General features: G+C 41.5%; 1 protein-coding gene across 1 annotated transcript; it reads right to left on the minus strand.

Annotated features, from left to right (window-relative positions):
* Nucleotides 1-10,034: 10,034 nt before the first annotated feature.
* On the minus strand, nt 10,035-12,499 carry RAP2B (RAP2B, member of RAS oncogene family). Its single transcript, XM_017965741.5, has one exon. It carries the CDS (start codon nt 12,056-12,058, stop codon nt 11,507-11,509), a length of 552 nt encoding a protein of 183 aa, XP_017821230.1. The 5' UTR covers nt 12,059-12,499; the 3' UTR covers nt 10,035-11,506.
* Between the last annotated feature and the right edge of the window lie 9,266 nt (nt 12,500-21,765).

The raw sequence follows: 21,765 nt of genomic DNA on the forward strand, positions 1-21,765 counted from the left end.
CATTCTGGTCAATATGGTGAAACCCTGTCGCTACTAAAAATACAAAAATTAGCTGGGCATGGTGGCGCACACCTGTAGTCCCAACTACTTGGGAGGCTGAGGCAGGAGAATTGTTTGAACCCAGGAGGCGGAGGTTGTGGTGAGCTGGGATCGCGCCATTGCACTCCAGCCTGGGTAACAAGAGGGAAACTCCGTCTCAAAAAGAAAAAAAAAGCATGGGAGCTAAACACTGGGTAATCATACACATAAAGATGGAAACAATAGACACTGGGACTCCAAAAAGAGGGAGAAAAGAGGGAGGCAGTAGCTGAAAATGTATATATTGGGTACTACATTCACTATTTGTGTGATGGGTTCGCTAGCAGCCCAAATCCCAGCATCACCCAATATACCCATGTAACAAACCTACGTCCTCAAACATGTATCCCAAATCTAAAATTGTTTTTAAAATTGTTCCCATTTTTAATTTATACAAAGACATTACAAATAAAATGTTTCTATCAACATCATCCATTCTAATATGAGACTATTCCTAAATTTGAAAAGCAAGTTTTAACTACTCAAATCACTCACTTTAATCAGTTTTTTTTTATTGTCAATAATTATTTCATTTATTACCTACCTTGTTTATAAAAATTATTCTAGTGGTTAGAACCTTTTGGTGGACTTGAGATTGTTTTTGCTCATTTACAAAACTTAGGCTAAGTATGGTGGCTCAGGCCTGTAATCCCAGCACTTTGGGAGGCTGAGGCAGGTGATCACCTGAGGTCAGGAGTTCGAGACCAGCCTACCAACATGATAAAACCCCATCCATCTCTACTAAAAATACAAAAGTTAGCTGGGTGTAATGGTGCATGCCTATAATCCCAGCTACCTGGGAAGCTGAGGCAGGAGAATCACTGGAACCTGGGAGGTGGAGGCTGCAGTGAGTTGAGATAGCACCACTGCACTCCAACCTGGGTGACAGAGGGAGACTCCATCTAAAAAAAGAAAAAAAACTTTGACATTCACTATATACTCGGAATGTTTAATTTCCAAATGTGCCACCTATAAAATGTAGAATTATAATTGTCCCAGCAGGTAGGGTGGCTAACAATGTGATTGCTGAAAGCTTAGGAATATACTGCATAGGTTTTAAAATGTATATTTCATTTAAAACTTAAGGACGAAAGTAACCATGTCTGATTCAGAGTAAATTAAAGATTCATGATCATTGAGTTAATTCCACATTAATGAACTTGCTAACAGGATACTTCGTACTGTATTCCAGGCTGTCAGATTTGAGGCACTGTATTACAATGCAATCACCACTGTCTCTGCTGCCCTCTTCTTGACAGCCTTGCTGAGAGGTTTGGGTACAGGCAGATGTGTGAAGTTAAGCAGCAGGAGTTGCCCTGGACATACTCACTTATTTGTTCTGAAGGTAGCTAAGAAAGAAGGAAGAAAAGAAAAGAAAGGAGAAAGGATGAAAGGAGCTAATTGTAAAAATGAAAATAAAGGACAGAATGCATAAAGTACATCCTTTCTATCCTAGCAGGGAGGTCCGGTATTGAATAGAAGCCTGCAGTGGGCTGGAAAGAGGCTGTGAGGTGAATTGGAGGAAGATGAGTAAAGGATGAACACCTTCTAACCGTCTTTCACTAAAAACTTAAGGGGGCAGGAAACCAAAGTGCAACACAGTTGCTCTCAACCTCCCCTTCAGGACTTCTCACACTTACACATGGCTGCTTAGTCATCAGTTTTCCCTGAGATCATCTTTGACCATTCAAGTTCATCACCCCAACCAGAACACACTCTTCTTTTGAATATTTCTTCTCCCTCCAGGGAACCAAATTTTTCAACAAATATTAATCCCTGAATACTATGTATTTATCTTAAGTGTGGATGTAATGAACTGACTCAACTTATATTGTCAGAAGCACAGTAGTGTTGTAGGCCAGGCATGGTGGCTTTGCACCTGCAATTCCAGCACTTTGGGAGGTTGAGGCAGGAAGATCACCTGAGGTTAGGTGTTCAAGACCAGCCTGACTAACATGGAGATACCACATCTCTACTAAATATACAAACATTAGCCGGGCGTGGTGGTGCACCTGTAATCCTACCTAGTTGGGAGGCTAAAGCAGGAGAATTGCTTGAACCTGGTAGGCGGAAGTTGCAGTTAGCCAAGATTGCACCACTGCATTCCAGCCTGGGGGACAGAGAATGAGACTCTGTCTGAAAAAAAAAAAAAAAAAAAAAAAGAGCGAGAGAGGGAGAGAGTTGCTATTTTTAAAGAGAAGCATACACTGCAATGCTCTAGAGGAAGCAAAGTCTTAACTGCTGCTAGCTTACTCTAGACTGAAATCTACTCTCTGGTTTATGCTTCCTCCATCCACACAAGGTCTAGTTCAGAGGAGTGGTTCTCAACCAAGGACTATTTTGCCCTCCCCATTCCCAGAGGCAATGTCTGCAGACACTTTTGGTTTTCACCACTGGGGTGGGGAGGATGATACTGGCATTGAGTGGGTGGAGGCCAGGGCTGCTGCTGAACGTACTAAAATGCCTAGGACAGCCTCCACAACAAATTACCTCTCTCAAAATGTGAACAGGGACGAAGTTGAGAAATCCTGCTGTGAGTCCAATTTATTATAGCAGCAGCAACACTGCATCCCTTAGGCTTCTTCACCTTTGCCCAGGGGGAGCCCTGAGACTAAATCTTGAGTCACAGCAAATCACTTCCAACACAAGGAAATCCTCTAGTACTGGAGGAACACAGGAGTGGAGGTGTGAGCTGAAGAACAATTCCACCTGGGCCTGCAGCTATTCCCCCTTCTCAGCTCCATCACATTCTATGTCTTAGCAACAAGGAAACAGTACATAGATATCCTGCTAAATGCTAACAAAATGATACAGAAATATATTTCATTACCCTTACCACTATTTATACTTCCTCATTAACAAAATAAAAGCTGGTTTGTACAAAAATGCAGAAAAACAATTTTGTTTTTTAGAATGTTTTCATTGTTGTTTACTCTGCCTTTCATGATACAATATTCTCTTAGAGATGCATTGAACTTATTTCTCATTGTTTTTTTTTACTTCAGCACAAAATTAGTGAGGAAGAAGAGATGGTCTGCAAATATTCTTTGGCAGCTCGAAGTATATTTAGATAAATATTCCTACAATCTAATTTATTTTCTAACAAACTTCATTTATTAGTTTTAAAACCAAAACAGAGCTTATGCCCAAACCTAAAGGTAATGTCTATTTAGGAGGCAAAGATCTCTGGTTGGATCTGTTTCAGTCTGCACCTCAAATATAGTGGGAAAATACCTCAAAAAGCACATTTATATAGCCATCAGTTAAGTAGTTTTTAGGTTTTTTTTAATCAACTGATGTGGATTACACTAGAGAACCATTTGCATAAACCAGATGTAGATGAATGAAATAATATATAAAAGAAAAAAAAACAGGTAATATGGTTAAGTAATTATTTATTTATTCTGTAGAGACAGATTCTCCCTATGTTGCCCAGGCAGGTCTTGAACTCCTGGGATCAAGCAATCCTCCCACTTGGCCTCCCAAAGTGCTGGGATTATAGGCATGAGCCACCACACCCAGCCAATATGACTAACTAAAGATAAGATAACTAAAATCACAGTAAAAAAAGTCAAGCCTCAATACTTTTTCTACTCCTTGATGAATAATGTTGAAATATACTTGTAATTCTATTACCTACTTAAAAGATTAAATTCAATACTATCTAAAATATAAAGTATGTTTGATTGAAATATATATTCTTATAGAATTATGCTAGTACAGATCCCTAGAGGCTCTTTTCCTGAAGAAGATATAATTCAATGTAATGTTAGCCTCTAAAGAGAATATCTAAAATATTATGTTAATATTAATATGTATAATATTAAATAACATTAGAATATTCTGAGTGCATGAATAACCAGATTTTGAAAACTTTATAAATGGCCAGATAACATATAAAATATTAAAACCCTTACTCAAGCTATGAAACTTTAATAAATCTGCATTTCATAAATGGTTCAATGGAAGTCAAAATTTTTTTTAATAAAGTACCTCCACATAACATAAATGATTCTGCTACCCCTATAATTCTGCAACTTTCCACATTTAAAAAGCATGTTGTTAAATTCATGTGACAGTCTATACAAAATGGTGACTAGAAATCATCTTGCAAACCACAGGAGGTTAATAATCACAACTCCACCCTTCAATTCATATGGTTTTACAATAACTGCTATTATTGTTATCGCTTCCAGCTTGTTACCCAACATTTCTTTCTCTGAGCTGGTTGCCTTCTTCCAACAAGCATGAGAGCTTTTGTGTAAAATATTAGCTTAGCAAACTTAAAACATCAACCTAACTCTTTGGCACACTCATTTTTACAAGATTATCTTTTACAAAAGAAACATCTTGTCCTGAATCTTCTTTACATGAAGAATCTGAAAGACTGTATTTCAGTGACTGTTTATTTCTTTGAGAATATAACCTAAATTATCCTCTCCTTTTGTTTCCTCACTATAGAAAAACATAAGTGAATAAATTTTATAAATCTTTTTCAGGTTTTCCTCTTCCCTTGGACATGAAAATATAAAAGCAAAATCATTTCCTCCTTGTAAGTGTTCAATTTCAGCTAATCTCAAAAAGGAAGTTGAAAACGATGCAGAAAAATAAATGACAGTCTTATTAAACATTTCCACATACAACGGAACAATTATGAATTATTTAAAATTCATGGAATCCATTTTTATTTACAATTTCCACATACCTTTCAAAGAAAAGACCCAATGTTCAACAAATTTATCTGCTCTATTGTCTGCCAAATAGACCCACAGTATTGTAACTGATGACACATGTAGATGTGCTTTTCCATATATGATTAATGTACACTATTTCACAGATTATAGTGAAAAAGAGCATAAAGCTGTTGCACTTTCACCTGACTTCCTAAGTATTAGTGCTCACACAACAGCTATTAATAATAGTAGAATATGCTCAGTAAGTGTTGAATAATCAATAAATCTATTTCAGCTGTTTACCAACTTCCACTGCAACCATATTGTTAACAATTAAGCTTGATCTCAGGCCTTTTGGGGACACCTGTATTCACAAGGTATCAATAATCTCTTTTCTATTTTTAAAAAAATGTTTCTGCCTTTGCAATTTTTCACAATTACCACAAATCAACCAACCACACATTTTCAATCCTCTGACAAACTTAGCCTCACATAATTTTGCAAGATAATTCATTTTAAAAAGAGTAAGTTTAGTCAATTGGGTAAGAAAAAATGCAAATAGCTGTCTCCCCCAATTTAAAAAACAGATTAACACTCACAATTTCAATAGCCATAAGGCCATTTTGCTTTTCCTGCATGTCTATACAACTTAGCCATTTCTGCTTCTCAAAACAAACCATTTCACTAATTAAGGCTTTAGAAATTGTCACCCCTGGCTGGATGCAGTGGCTCAGCCTGTAATTCCCAGCACTTTGTGGGGCTAAGGAGGGAGGATGAGCCCAGGAGTTCAAGACCAGCTTGGGCAACATGGCAAGACCCTGTCTCTATAATTTTTTTTTTAACAAAATTATCTCATTGTTTTTTTTCATTCTTTAATGTAAACTAGTTTAGCCCTAATGATTATTAACCAGGATTAGAATGAACTATCAAATAATTCTGATTGTCTTATATATGGCAAATAAATTCATAGCATAGGACACTTTTATAATATCTTATTCCAACATAAATATAACCCTAAAATTAAAAGGTTAACAAACCTGTTTTGTAAACAGGTTAATAAAATCAAGTATTAGTCCATATTAACAGTAGTAGAAATAACCGTAAAATGAAAGCCAAGATTAAAAATATACTGAAGTCAGCATTTCATTGTACTATCACCGGCCTTTTGATTATGGGGCTTCCTAAAACTGTCATAGGTCTCAAACTATCAACCACAGATAACTTTTGTTGAAAATAAACCTTAGAATAGTATAGAGTAATGTTCCTTTATCAGATGGGCAAACTAAACTTCAAATTATTTTATTTCTGTATAGTTAGAATGGAAGACATAGCTCTAAAGACAATCTTAATAAATTTGTCACGGGTAGGGAAGATAAAATCCTACCATCCTTCAATCAACATTCTTCACCTTCTAATAGTTTCAAATGTAACATTCCATATGTCATTCATTCAGCAAATAGCTATTAAGCTACTACAGAAAGCTGTAGACTATTGTGCTATGAAAATGACAGTAACAACAATAGGGTTGAACAAAATAATATATTTTCACCAAAAATATTTATTATTATTCTTGAGGCAAAAGCAAGAAAATAACTGAAGTCCAGGAAGCATTAAAAATGAAAATGGAGATTTGAGTAAGGTCCTTTCTTCCCCACCTAAGCATGATGACATTATTCGTGGCATCTAAATAGTAGCTATTACTCCCTTGGTCTATAAATTGGTACTAAACCAGTTTTGCAAATTGTAAATGAGAAATTTGAAGTGAGCAATCTACTACTTGTAATTAGATCTACTATTGTTTCTTTAGAAGCCCCCCAAACTATCTTGAAAACCAGATCTTAAATTCTGGGAGCTTCTGAGGGAATTAAGATGCATAACAAAAGAAGCTGCAAGGTACACAGTTCTGTGGTATGCAACTTCCCAGAAGCAACTACAGAACTAATTGAGAAGGAATTAACTCATACCTGGAAGTCTGGCTAAGAAACTGAGCCACAGACATACACATGCACTTACCACGACCTGAAAATTTAAACACTCTAATACAATGATTTTTAGAACCCTTGCCATGAAAAGTTAAAATCTTTGTTTTTTAACATTGACCTAAAGAGAAGACAAATACTTTAAAGTGTTCCCTTTTATTGAAAATATACTTTCCAAATTTGGGAGCTGTTTTCCCTACGTGGGGGCGGGGGGGGGGGGAGAAGGGGAATGTTGATTCTGATCACTTAGGCTACACTCCTATTCTAACCTCATTTAAAGTCAACTTCTGCATTAACATTGAAAACCATAGTCAAAATGTTCCCATAATAATGTGAAAATGATCAAAAGCTACCCACAATGTTTACTCTATTTCACACACAATAAATGGTCTTAGTATAAATGATGTATGTCCTCTTCAGCTGTAGATTTCAAGAGATTATTCTCTAACTGTAGTAGACAGCACTCCAAAACGTGTGACGTGAGTATTAAGTCTGTGTCTCTAAATATCTAGGTGGCTCTCAGTAGCATAGCACTCATTTGGAGTTCAGTCTAGATCACTGGTTTTCAAAGTGTGGTCCTTGGAACAGCAATATCACAATCACTTGGAAACTTGTTAGAAATGAAAATTGAGACCCTACCCAAGACCCACTGGATAAGAAACTGGAGGAGGGTCCCAGCAGTACATGTGTTAAGCTCCAGGTGATTTTGATATGTGGTCAAGTTTGAGAACCTTTGGACTAGATGTTTCCTGTAGCCTTCTCAAACTTTCAAAATCCAGTTAACAAAGATCTCACCTAGAACTAGCACTATGTTCAATTAAATGCATTGAATCATCCCTAATAGTCTGCATAAAATACTGTAACCAAGAATACCACGTTCTATTAGTATTTTAAAATTTACTAAATTTTCACAGACAAAACTTGTATTAGCAAACTTTCCCCAAGTAAGACACTGTGACAAATGTTTGATACCATTTTAACAGTGATGATCTCCAAATTAAATCTCGGTTCCCTTTATATTTATAATGCAGAAACTTTTTCCAGATGTTGTAAAAAAAAACAAACAAACTATGCTTTTAGGACAGTGAAAGTGTATCTACTTCTCAAGACTAACTGCTACATATAGCTTTGTTTCTCATACCCCCTGTGAGAAATAGTAGAATATGACCCAAAAGAGGGTACAATGACAAAACTACCTGAACAGATCAAATGGATCAGGGATTCTAGGATTCCCAACCACAGGAAATAGTAAGTGATCAGGAAGCATGAAGTCTCATAAATTTAAAGAATTCTATCCCCAAATACATCTGGTCCCCAAATGTGATTCAATGAAGTCTATAAGAGTTACCAACATGGAAATTGTTCTACCAAATAACCACAACTGGCAAAAACTAGAGTGTTAGACCTAAGATGATACCTTTAACTTTCCTGAGGGTATTAAAAAAGGAAGTCAAAAATAACCCTTTTGACATAACATAAAACCTGGGTTGACTGTCAGAGACCAAACGGAAAAGCTGTTTAAAAACAGCAGGGGTCAAGTTTAAGTCAGCTTTTGCTCCCCAAGATAAAGACTCCATTCCCACCCAATTTCTGTTTTGACAGGTGATTGCCTTACAACAAACTCCGCCCTCCCTGACTCACTTCCTTTAACACTTTTTCATCGAAACAAATCCTCTAATCTCTTCACACCCTAATACCAAAAGAAAGGCAAAGAAACTAACATATTCCTAAAAACATTTTTAAGAAAAAAACAGCAATGTTCCTAATTTCTCTCAATGTTGCCAAGAAAATAGGGAATAAAACCAAAAACACTATTTTCTTGCTTCAGGCACATGTAAAATTGCTTTCACTGAGAATCGAAAAAGCATTTATTTTACAGTACTTAGTAAAAAGCATATTAAAATCTTCTGCTCTGCCATCCTAGACCTATAAAGAAGTCATGCAAATGACTAAATCCTGTGCGAAGGTGATTAATGCACCCAGCAACCTATTTCATTTCCAATTTTCCACTTTCAAATATTTCCTGTCAGTATATACATTCTTAGATACTTGGCATCCTTTTATGTCAAAAGGTTTCCAAAGAATTAAAAATAAAACAAAGGACAGTTAAATGCCAAATGCCTTTTCTTAAAAAACCCTCCAGACAGTACTTGACATGACTTCAGCATTCTCAATACTTTGGATCTACTTTAGCAACTAAATTTATTCAAATACAAGAATGAATCTTTGCAAAGGCATAAATTTATACAGTATCTTTTAATTTCTACATTTAGAATATTGATACTATTGCCTCCCAACTGTGTTTGATATCAAACTTAAGTGAGATCAGAATGGGGGGAAGAAATGGCAGTAGGACCATCACCAGGAAAAATTCTCTATTCTTCCTCCATTGCTGGAGTAACGAGATGCCTCTTGGGCAAAAAGAAAATAAGAAATTAAAAGAAAAGCAAACACACACACACACATTTTAAGGCAAGATATGTTAACACAGCTTTAAAGAAACCTGTGGCCTGTTAATTTCTTTTGGTTTTGTCAAGGGAATAAATCCCTTTGTCAAGACTTCAGATTTCATAGACCAAGTACTCAGTTTCTTGATATGTATGAACATATATAGTAGTTATATTACTAAGACCACCTTAAGAAAAATAAAAAGCTCACACTGCCTCCTACTGTTAAAAGGAAAAACTCATGAGGTCAAATATGGTCCACAAACTGAAGGGTGTAAATGAGAAAAACAATGTTATCTTAGGCTGTTTTCTTTTAAATCTATTTCCAAAACAAAATCTCAAAAGGGTTTAGACAAGTGTCTACAACCCATTCAAATGTACTGCAAAAAACATCACTAGGTATGACTTCAGAATTGAAAACCATCTTTCCCAAATACATTTTTGACATGACATGTAATATAAATGGGGGAAAAAAGGAAGAAAAAAATTAAAAGTGCCATCCTACTTTGCCAGATGGATGGTTACTTTCCCAGATCTAAGGCAATATTAATAGCTGAGTTCTCTTGTTCCCTACCCACAATGAGGTAAACTGTTCCATGTCAGATCAGATTCAAAATACCTGTTCATCTTCTAATCAGATGGGAATGGCCATACCCAGGGCTTCCTTGACCTTGATGATTTTCTCCAAACTTAAGAAGTTGGGAGTAATGTCATCCAACTTATCACTGAGACACTTCTGTCTTCAAAATTTGACAAATAGCTCTGGAGAGTATCTTGCACCTACCCCATCCACCTCAGCTATGATACTGTATTAATCACTGAATATGAAACACAGAAACACAAACAATAGTTTTGGATTTGTTTCTTTAAAAATGACATTTGTATTAAAAGTCTTAAAATGAAGAGACAATGATTAAACGCATGAAATTAAAAATTACAATTAGTTAGAATTGGTACATCACAACAGTAAAATTTTGCTCTTTGCTTCTGGAGGAACACCCTATAACAGGTAATAAAAAAATTAAAAATAATATAAAAGGGGAGCTAGATACCTGAAAATTTAAACAAAATGAAGCAAAAAAAAAAAAAAAAAAACAAATTCATTGCAAAAGATGGAAATTACATTTTAAAGGCTGAAAATAATAAAGAAATTCACTAAACAACAGGCCCTATTGTCCTGGCTCCTTCAGAAAGATTACTGAAAGGAAACTGGGAAGTGGTTTGGGGGAATAGCAGATTGTGGGATATGGTGGGAAGTTCACAGGTTGGCACCGGCTGGAACAGCTGAGTTTTGAAGGCACTCTGCAGACACAGGGGTGCTGGGGGCCCTGAATCACATTTACAAAGTCTTTGTACTGTATTTTAAAAAGCTAGTCATTAAAATCGGTTACTGCCAACCAAAAAAACAAAAACAAAAAGGCTAAACTCATACACATACACACACACCACACACACACACCACACACATACCATAGTACACACGAAAATGTGCAGATCTGTAACATTTTTTTCACAGCTGATTAAAAAAAAATACTACCGTTCTCCCCCAGATTCCCCTTTGATACAGTAGGTAAACAAAATAGATTTTTTTTTTCCACAAATATCAGCAGACACTTTCTGGCACCCCACACTGTATTGGCATCAGTGTTAACAGTCCCAGTTCAGATGTGCAATACTTCAGATTGGATACACTGTAACAAGAATCCAACTTTGCATAGACATCCTCAGAATCGCAATCAGTCATGGGGTTGCCCTTCCAAGCTGGCAGAAAAGGAACCCGATCTTAATTTCCAGCTACTCCTGGAAAACAAGGAAAAAACAAAAGTTTCTTCCTCTCCTGCTCCTTCATGTGGTTCTCCCGGACTTCCTTCCATGTATTTAAAACTTGAAACTAGAAAAACGGTTGTTGACCAAAAAAAGAAAAAAGAAAAGAAAAACCCTTTCTACCTTCTCCCCCTCCTTTTCCTCCACACCTCTCCCCGGTTTTTTTCCCCCAGGCTGAAACTTTTGCTTGGTGAGTGTCAGGCTGCCGATACTGCGCCCTAACGGCTACTTAAACGGGGAAATATGCATCAACCAAAATCAGGGAGAAACGTACATGCTGCAAAGAGCCACATTTCCACCAGAGTATCGGCTGGGAAGGACGGGACACCCCCTCAAGCACAGGGTGGAGGCAGGGGCCGCCGGCCGCGGAGGCCAGCAGGGCTCCCAAGAAACCCTGCCCAATGCAAAGTGGTCTCCAATCTCAAAGCAAGAAAGAAATCACATTTAGAGAGTCGGATGCGTTTGGCTTTTGTGCGCAGAGCGCGGCCGGCGCGCGGCAGCCGCCTCAGAGGATCACGCAGGCCGAGCAGCAGCCCTCATCGCCGTTGGGCTGCGCCGCGTAGTTCATCTGCCGCACGATCTCCGCAAACAGCTCGTCTACCGAGGCTTTGTTTTTGGCCGACGTCTCCATGAAGGGGCAGCTCCACTCCTCAGCCAGGGCCTTGCCCTCGCCGTACGAGACCTCGCGCTCGCCCTCCAGGTCCACCTTGTTGCCCACCAGGATCATGGGCACGCGCTCGTACCGCTTCACGCGGATGATCTGGTCCCGCATGGGCTTGATGTCCTGGAAGCTCTGCTGGTTGACGAGACTGTAGACCAGGATGAAGCCCTGGCCGTTCTTGATGTACAGGTCCCGCATAGATGCGAACTGCTCGGTGCCCGCCGTGTCCAGGATCTCCAGCACCGACGGCGACGAGTCCACCTCAATCTCCTTGCGGTAGAAGTCCTCGATGGTCGGGTCGTACTTCTCGATGAAGGAGCCCGTCACGAACTGCACCGTGAGCGCGGACTTGCCCACGCCGCCCGAGCCCAGCACCACCACTTTGTACTCTCTCATGGCTCCGTCAGCGCTCCGGCCCCGACGGGGCTGCGCGCCGGGGAAGGCTGGGCTTGGCTGCTGGACTTCTTTTCCCCTTCCTCAGCTCCACAGGAAAAACCCAGGAGAGAGTAGCCCAGAGAAGAACGCAAGGCAGAAACCACCGAGCGGGGGCCGGGCGCCGGGCCGGCCGGCGGCGGCGTGTCCCTGGGGCGCGGGTCCGGGCCCCGCAGCAGTCCGCGGCGGCAGCAGCAGCAGCCCGGGCAGCGAACCGGGAGGACAATGCCCGCAGCCTGCGCGAGGCGACGGCAGAAGCTCCTCGCTGCAGCAGCCCGGGAGGGCGGTGAGGCGGTGGCGGCTGGCTGCGGAGGTGGCTGCTAATTGCGCGTCGGGCCGGGACGCGCGTGGCATGAGTCCCCACGGAACGTGCGCCCACCACCGCGGCCCATCGCGCTCTCTCCCGCAGCCTCTGCTGGGCGAGGGCTTCCTATTCGCCGCGCGCAACCCGGCCCTCCCCGCCCCGGCGAGCATGCCCAGTGCGTTCCGACCGCGCCTTGCCCGAGCGGCCGCTCCTGGTTTTCCGCGGGGCCGTGGGCGGGGCTCCGGATTTGGGTCCTGTTTTGGGAGCGGCGCGAGTCTAGGAACTGGCTAGGAGATGGGGTGTGTGTGCGAACAAGGGGGCGAGGAAAGTGCATAAGGAGCAAGCAGGCCGCTTTCTTTTACAGCTATGGGAGTGGTGCACAAGGGCGGCGGCTCTGCGAGAAGCATGTGGGCGCCGCGGGCCGCCTCAGGGATGGAGTAGGCTGTGCTTCTGCCAACTCCCGTTATCAAAGGCCCAGGGACGCCATTCACCCAGCCCCGGGCGGGCGTGTCTGGGGGCCGGAAACCCGAAGGCTTGTGGGTGCCGTGGAATGCACGCGCAGCCGGCGGAGCGTCCCTGCCCCACAGATTTTTCTAAACCGTTCGCCACAGAAACGCTACTCTGCCTTCTCTGTGCACTGCAGCCTTGGACAAAGAAAACGGGAGGTACTCCAGGCCTCAAATACTACCCCGACTAGGCAAAGGGTAGCTTGTGGTACCTGCAGCTCTCCGGGAGCAGGGTCCCTCGGGTCCTACCCATCTCCCTGCTCGGCTGCGGTCAAAACCCGGAGACCGGATCACACCCCAATCCAGAAGTCTCGTGGCCCCCACAGTTCAGGGCATGCTCAGTCGCGGAGCGGGTTTTGGGGCTTGGAAGTAGGAAGCTTTTGCACCACACACCCACACTGTAGCTCAAATTACCTCTCCGAGACTCCGCACTCATTGGTCCCGGGGCGCGAGTCTCACACTCCTATGTGTTGCTCATTGGCTGCCGCCAAGGCTCTGTCAGTTTGGGCCGCTTCATTGGCTAAAAAGTAGCCTCCGCTTGCGATTGGTTATTTTTAGAGATTGAGCGGAGAGGCAAAGGCACAGCTGTTCTTTCTCCGCTGCTCCTCCGCCCCCTGCCTCCCACTTCCCCAACCCTGGCGTTTTGAAGTAAAAGTGAAAAAGTAAGAGGCATTTAGGCGGAGAGCTCAGAACTAAATATAGTTCTTTGTTGGTGTTTTCGAGAGAGTCTGACTCCTCACTTTCCAGTCAGGACTGCCCCTTACAGGGAGCACAAAGGGCTAATTACAGGTTTTGGTCCGCAAGGGACCGCAGAGTTGCCAAGTTTTTTTGCTGGAAGTGGGAGGGGCGAGGAGCTGAAATGGGCCACTTGGAATTCGTTTCACCCAGAGGGGTTGGGGAGTGTCCAGGCTTGCCTCAGAGGAAGCGTCTCCGCTGGCGGGCCGGGCAATTGCTAGACTTGGCTGGGCAGGCGCTCCCGGGAGGTGCGAGGGAGATGCCCCGACTTGTCCGGAGTCTCCCTAGCTCCTCGACGGGGAGGGATGTCAAGACCTGTCTGCAGGCTGAGCGCGGCGGCGCACACCGCGGGTGCGGGGTGGGGAGGGTGGCGGCGGAGCTGCGTCAGCGCTGGCTCCCAGTCCTGCCTATTTTTTTTTTTTTCTTTTTAACCCGATGTCACTGCTTTCTGGTTTCACCGACCGCATCGGAGGGTGAACCTGGGCACTGCTAACACTCGGTTTCAGTTCCTAGTGCCGCCGTGACTCACGCTGCGTTTGCTGGTTAACCTTCTCTAAACCCCTGGCCCCAGCTTCTTTCCAGGCAAGTCCACAGCGTGAAGTCCTTGGGCACAAAACCGGGCGAGACGTGAACCGGCCTGATGCCTTGGGTGGGGTGGTTGGTGCCCACCCCGAGCCTCGCCCTGCCGTTTAGTGGAGAGAGGAGGCTTTCACCTTGACTCTCAGAGTGCTTGGATGTAATGAAGCTTATATAATTCTCCAAAAAAAACCTCTGAGGCAAACTCGCCTACTACAGCTGGAGAGAACCCTGCCAATGTGTAATGTCCATCAAGCGCTTTACATGTACCATAATTCATCATAATAAACATTTTTTTTTTTTTTTTTTTTTTGAGACTGAGTTTTGCTCTTGTTACCCAGGCTGGAGTGCAATGGCGCGATCTCGGCTCACCGCAACCTCCGCCCCCTGGGTTCAGGCAATTCTCCTGCCTCAGCCTCCTGAGTAGCTGGGATTACAGGCACACGCCACTGTGCCCAGATAATTTTTTGTAACTTTAAGTAGAGACGGGGTTTCACCATGTTGACCAGGTTGGTCTCGATCTGCCGACCTCGTGATCCACCCGCCTCGGCCTCCCAAAGTGCTGGGATTACAGGCTTGAGCCACCGCGCCCGGCCCATAATAAACATTTAAGATGAGGAAACTGAGGCTGTGAGATGATCAGTAATTTGCCTGAGATGCCACAACTAGAAAGTGGCCAAGCTAAGATTACAACCCAGGGATTTGCCTGCAGAGCCTAGTCTCATAACCACTAGACCATACTTACTCGTCACATAAATGTTCTGGTATTTTATTCTTTCTAGGGTCAATTTAGAGGCAGTGTGATCAGACTGGCTCTTAAACCCAAGCAAAAGGGACCTCTGCCCACAGCCACCCTCTGGCTCTCCTCTGACAGTGCCCCTCTTCCGGTTAGATCAATGGCCCAGCTGGAGCCTGACCCTCTTCTAGACTACATGCACTCCATGTAGTCAGAACTCTGGACTGCCCTGCCCACATGGTGCCAAGTCCACTTCCAGGATCTGGTCGGGACTCTGAACTCACCCCTGTGTCCAAGAAATTGCTCTTCGTTGGGGTGTGGACAGTACCTGGACCTGCGGGCTAAGGTGGGGACACTCCCAGGTACTTTGGGCCCCTTGTAGTGCAGGAAGAGGGATCGTTTGGGATGAGCTTTATCCTCTGTGACAGCTTCCAGCCTGGCCCTTGGAGAAGTCCAAAATTCACAAATCACAACCAGCCATCCAGCTCCCTGTAAGAGGTATTTGTCAAGATGGGAGGACAGATCATATTTTGTTTAACAGTTTGTTATCTTGATTTATAACTTAAATACTTGATGTTATATGGGCCTCTATGTGTACTCTTAACCACAAATATTAGGTGTGGTTCTGAGTGTGATATGGAAGCAAATGCTTTGTCCTTCTGGGCCTGAAGTCTAATCTCAAGTATTAGATATCAGTTACTATCTGAGGCCTTGGGCTAGTCACTTAAGCTCTCCTAATCTTAGCTTCCCTTTCTATGAAACAGTGATAATATAATTTGCCCTACCCACCTAGCTACACAAGGAAGCTTGGAGAGAATCTGGCCACCAAATCAGTCATTTTACAGCAGGGACAGCTGAACAGAATTAGGACTCTGCTGTCCTAGCTGCCCTTACTATGTGTCAGGCTGTCCAGAGAGATAATAATTAATAGATGGAAACATGCTTCTAAAGCTGCAGCAACCCTATACATGCATCAAATTACTGCTCAGACCCAGACAGCCTGACAGCCCCTTGAGAAATGACCATTCCCAAGAATCTAGGTAGCCATGTGGATGGGTACTACTGAACATTTATGGCCTTCTTACTACCAGAAAGATGCCACAATCTGAATACTTTTTATTAGGAATTCTTCAATAGCAATTTATTACATTCAGATAGTCTTCCACAGAGAGTTTTATATTAGAGCTTTGGGATTTCAAGTGAAGCAATGAAAAGTATACAATTTTTTTTTCCGACAGAGTCTTGCTCTGTTGCCCAGGCTGGAATGCAGTGGCACAATCTCAGCTCACTGCAACCTCTGCCTCCCGGGCTTAAGCGATTCTCCAGCCTCTGCCTCCTGAGTAGCTGAGATTATAGACACACACCACCATGCCCAACTAATTTTTATAATTTTCTTAGAGACGGAGTTTCACCATATTGGTCAGGCTAGTCTTGAACTCCTGACCTCAGGTGATTTGTCCGCCTCAGTCTGCCAAAGTCCCGGGATTACAGGCGTGAACCACTCCTGGCCCAATGTACACATTTTTAAAGTTGATAATTTCCTCATGTAAAATTTGTTAGGAATATTTTAATCCCCGCTTACAGCATGAAACATTATATATCCTGTACCATAATTATTACATTTACATAGCTAAGTCTAGTCACCCTAAACACCATGTGAAATCCTCGAGGGCAAGGTTCATGTGTAGTTTATCTTTAGAGCCAACTTTACCCCTCAGTATGGGAGAAAGCCCTCAATAAATGTTTATTGATGAATGTGTGAATGGTATTTTATCCTTTTCCAAACTCTATTTGTGTCAGAAGATCATATCAATCCTTGATAAGAAATAACATTTTTTCAGTCTGTAGAAAAATATTTGCTAATGTTTCAGTCTCTCTCCCTGAGTCACAAAGATGCTGGAGTGATCAAAGTCTCCTTTTATTGGGGTGAAAACACTAAATCAGTGTTGTCTTGAGGAAAGATACCAAAGCATCCAATGGATAAACCTTTTCTCTGAAGAAGACTTAACATTTCCAGATAATGTGGAAAGACATTTCTGAAAAACGATCTAACGTGAAAGCTACCAGGGAGAGACAGCTTAACCTTTGATACTTGGCGTAAACAGGAGTCCCATTCCTAACTTTGCTCACACAGTGACCTCCTTCTAAGATACACAGGTTTGGCCTTGAAAGAATTAGGTTTGTTAGAACATGAATCTTTTAAGTCCTCAAGAGAAGTACCCACTTGTTCTTTTCATTCATACTAAGTAAGTGGAGGTTTATTTCATGATGTTCGTAGTTGGTGTCACCTATAGGTAAACAACAAATTCTAATTTTGAAAGCACCAAAGGTAAGTTGATAGTGATCATATATCATTATTTTAAAGTGGAAGTAGACCAGGTTTGGTGGCTCACACCTGTAATCCCAGCATTTTGGGAGGCCGAGGTGGGTGGATCACTCAAGGTCAGGAGTTTGAGACCAGCCTGACCAACATGGCAAAACCCCATCACTACTGAAAATACAAAAATTGGCCAGGTATGGTGGCACAAACTTGTGGTCCCAGCTACTTGGGAGGTTGAGGCAGGAGAATCGCTCGAACCTGGGAAACAGAGGTTGCAATGAGCAGAGATTGTGCCACTGCACTCCAGCCTGGGCAACAGAGCGAGACTCCATCTCAGAAAAATAAATAATAAATAAATAAATAAATAAAGTAGAGGTATAAATGTGAAATTAACTGTGCCTTACTGTGTTCTCAATAAATGTTAAGTAACTGAATATATTATAACATGACCACATATTCACTAAGATATTTTATTTAAGCTATTAAGATATTTTACTTTATCAATGGTCCTTTTTTTTTGGGAGACAGAGTCTTGCTCTGTCATCCAGGCTGCAGTGCAGTGGTGTGATCTTGGCTCACTATACTCTGCCTCCTAAGTTCAAGCGATTCTCCTGCCTCAGTCTCCTGAGTAGCTGGCACTACAGGCATGCACCACAATACCCAGCTCATTTTTTGTTTTTTTAGTAGAGTTGAGGTTTCACCATGTTGGCAGTCTGGTCTTGAATTCCTGACCTCAGGTGATCTGCCTGCCTCAGCCTTCCAAAGTGCTGGGATTACAGGCATGAGCCACCACGCCTGACCTTATCAATGGTCCTTTTTAAATAGTCTCTAAACAATTTTTTTTTTTTGAGTTGGAATCTCACTCTGTCACCCAGGCTGGAGTGTAATGGTGCAATCTTGGCTCACTGCAACCTCTGCTTCCAGGGTTCAAGCGATTCTCCTGTGTCAGCCTCCTGAGTAGCTGGGATTACAGGGACTTGCCACCACACCCAGCTGATTTTGTATTTTTAGTAGAGACAGTGTTTCACCATTTTGGTCAGGCTGGTCTCAAACTCCTGACCTTGTAATCCTCCCACCTTAGCCTCCCAAAGTGCTTTGATTATAGGCAAGAGCCACCTCATGCTACCTCTAAAAATATTTTGTAAGTCAGCCAAACCATCCTTGTCATTTCATACTATTCGTACTATCCAGATTACACTTTGGGTCGACAACATATTACACATTATTTCACACTACTACATAATATTCATATTTTACTTTGGGTAGCCACTTTGTAAGAACAATTACTTATGAGATTTTTATATCTTTGTATTTTAAGTGTCCTAAAATCCTAGCATGATAAGTAGGAGAGACAAAGATCTGGCTAGTTTTCTAATTTCAGTGTCTGCCTATATAACTTGTACTCTGATTCTTTTTTCCTATTTTAATTATTCTTCAAAGGAAAGTGTATAGAAGAATCTTAAATTTTAAATTAAATAACCTCTTAAAATGATTCAAGTTTTCTATAAACTTTTTGACAGGCAAAAACAAAGAAATGGGAGAATCAAAATAGCTATTGTGTCAAAGCTGTTGTTTAACAGTTTAATATTAAATAATGATCTCAACATATAAATTAATACAGTGTTATTTTTTTATAAGGAAAACCACTCATGTCTACATAGACCATGCCTCCTAGGCCTTTGTAGACCAGAGTTTCATACAGGCCTAGGCTAATAACATACACTACTCAGTATGTTTGAGTTCTGTCATAAACTCTTACTAATTATTTTGCATATTTTAATTTTTTCTTTTTTCCAAGATGGAGTCTTGCTCAGTTGCCTAGGGTGGAGTACAGTGGTATAATCTCAGTTCACTGCAATCTTTGCCTCCTGGGTTCAAGCAATTCTCCTGCCTCAGCCTCCAGAGCAGCTGGGATTACAGGCCTGTGCCACCACACCCAGCTAATTTTTAGTTTGTTTGCGTTCAGCAGAGACAGGCTTTCAACATGTTGGCCAGGCTGGTCTCAAACTCTTGACCTTGTGATCTGCCTGCCCCCACCTCCCAAAGTGCTGGGATTACAGGTGTCAGCCACCTTGCCCAGCCACATATTTTCATTATTTTACCTGATTGTAGGAAAAAAAAGTTCCTCTTTTCTAAGATAAGTGTTCTGACCTTTTCCATCAGATCTCAGATTTGCCTGAGACCTTGATCTATAGAGAAAGAACAGACTTGCTTATAGCATGACTTTCATGTGACGAATATACTCACTCAAGGGAAATTTTAGAGAGATTTCATTGATCCTGTTTTCCTTAGTTGAAAGTTCAATTTCAAATCCCAGTCTAAGATTTGCCTCCTCACAACCTTCTGTCCAGAAAACCAAATACAGCAAGAATGAGAGAAATTGCTTAGTTCCATTAAAAGGAATTTTCCTCTCACTTTCTTTTTTCTCATTACCATTACATTAAAGGAGCCCCCTTTTCTCCCACAGGGACAACAGTCCACCACTTGCCATGATGTACAATAGAAGCTTATCACCCCTTCTGCAGCAGTGACTCCAGTAAGCCTTTCAGACTTCGTGGTTTTGATGGAGACAATGAGAGTCTATATTGGGGAAAAGGAAGTTTCCTTTGTAAGTTTTCCTTTGCAAGCCAGCCATAGGGTCTGGTTTAAGGAATCTGCCTCATGGGAATTCTGTTTTATAGTTTATCAATCAGAAGATAAAGAAAAAGACTGAGTGTGTGGTGTCTTAAGAAGATTACACATGCCGGGTGGGATGCAGTTGCTCACACCTGTAATCCCAGCACTTTGGAAGGCGGGCAGATAACTTGAGGCCAGGAGTTCAAGACTAGCCTGGCCAACATGAAGAAACCCCTAAAAATAAAAAAATTAGCCGGTGTGGTAGTGCACACCTGTAGTCCCATCTACTCGGGAGACTGAGGCAAGAGAATAACTTGAACCCAGGAGGTGGTGGTTGAAGTGAGCCCAGATTAGGCCACTGCACTCCAGCCTGGGTACAGAGCAAGACTCCATCTCAAAAAATAAAAATAATAAAAAAAAGATAACTCGTAATACTGGAGTATTCAGGCTATTTAAAAATTTTGTGATTGTTATATTCAGTTCTGTCCTAGAAGTTTGTAAATCTTTTGAAGTTTTCTCTCAATTTATTTTAAAACACATGTAAAATGGAAATTATTGCTCTATTATTCAACTTTTGTAATATGAACACATTATCACAAAATATGAAAAGTCTGTCAAGGATTTAAATTTTTAAAATACCTATTGCCTTGTAGAGTATAATATTGTAGAATTAACAAGACATGCTCCTGGAAAACTGAACAAATATTTCTGTGTTTCACATAAGCTAAATATCCTAAATAACAAGTTCAGACCTTTTTCTTGTAAAGGGCCAGATAGTAAATACTACAGATTTTGCAGGTCATACCATCTCTGCTGCACCTACTCATTTCAGTTGCACCTTGTAGCATGAGAACAGCCATGGGAAATATGTAAATATTCACATGGGAAATATGTGTTCCAGTAATACTTTATGAAAACAGGTGGTGGACTGTATTTGGCCCACAGATCCCAAGTTTGCCAGTTTCTAAGCCACGTATTGAAGGAAAAAATTGTTTGTTTCTGGAGGTTCTTTTAATAAAAATAAACTAGTAATTTGTCATTAGATAGAATCATAACTCTTGGCCATAAGTTATGGTGAAATGGCCAAATAGTTGAGTGTATTTCAACCAATATGACTGTAATTCTGTATGGTTGCTATTTTTACATGAATCATGTAAAAGTTCTTCTCAACAGTTAAGTCTCCCTCTGTTGCCCAGGCTGGAGTGCTGTGGCGCAATCTCTGCTCATTGCAGCCTCCGCCTCCCTGATTCAAGTGATTCTCCTGCCTCAGCCTCCCAAGTAGCTGGGACTACAGGTGTGCTCCACCACACCCAGCTAATTTTTGTATTTTTAGTAGAGACAGGGCCCACCCTGTTGGCCAAGCTGGTCTCAAACTCCTGACCTCAAGTGACCCACCTTCCTCTACCTTCCAAAGTGCTGATGTTACAGTTGTGAGCCACTGTGCCTAGCCAATATCTGCCATATTTTATTGTACTTCTAACATCTTTTTCTTACTGATTTGTAATTGTTGGTTATGGATTATGGTTATGTATGGGGAAAACTAGTCCCATGCCAATCATATGCCTGAAAAATAACTTTTATTGGTTTATTAGACTTTATTTTTTTTGTTTAGTTTTTTTTTAATTTCTGTTTTGAATATATTGATCTCTTCCTTCATAGGTTTTCTTTGTGAATTTCTTGCTACAAATTGGAAGACTTCTCACACTCCAACATATTTTATACAACTAATGTTTTCTTCCAGCATTGTTGTGGTTTCATTTTTTATGGTTAAATTTTGGTTGTTTTTCCACTGAAAGAAGAGCATCAGTAAACATGTCCAGATTGAAATCCAAGCAATAGGATGTCCACTGAATAGAAATTTCTGAGGAAAGTGCAAGG

Source organism: Callithrix jacchus, chromosome 17, assembly GCF_049354715.1.
Source record: "Callithrix jacchus isolate 240 chromosome 17, calJac240_pri, whole genome shotgun sequence".
Lineage (NCBI taxonomy): Eukaryota > Metazoa > Chordata > Mammalia > Primates > Cebidae > Callithrix > Callithrix jacchus.

Bases quoted from the DNA above. Each gene is read 5' to 3' on its own strand.
- RAP2B (XM_017965741.5), bottom strand. From the start codon at position 12,058: ATGAGAGAGTACAAAGTGGTGGTGCTGGGCTCGGGCGGCGTGGGCAAG.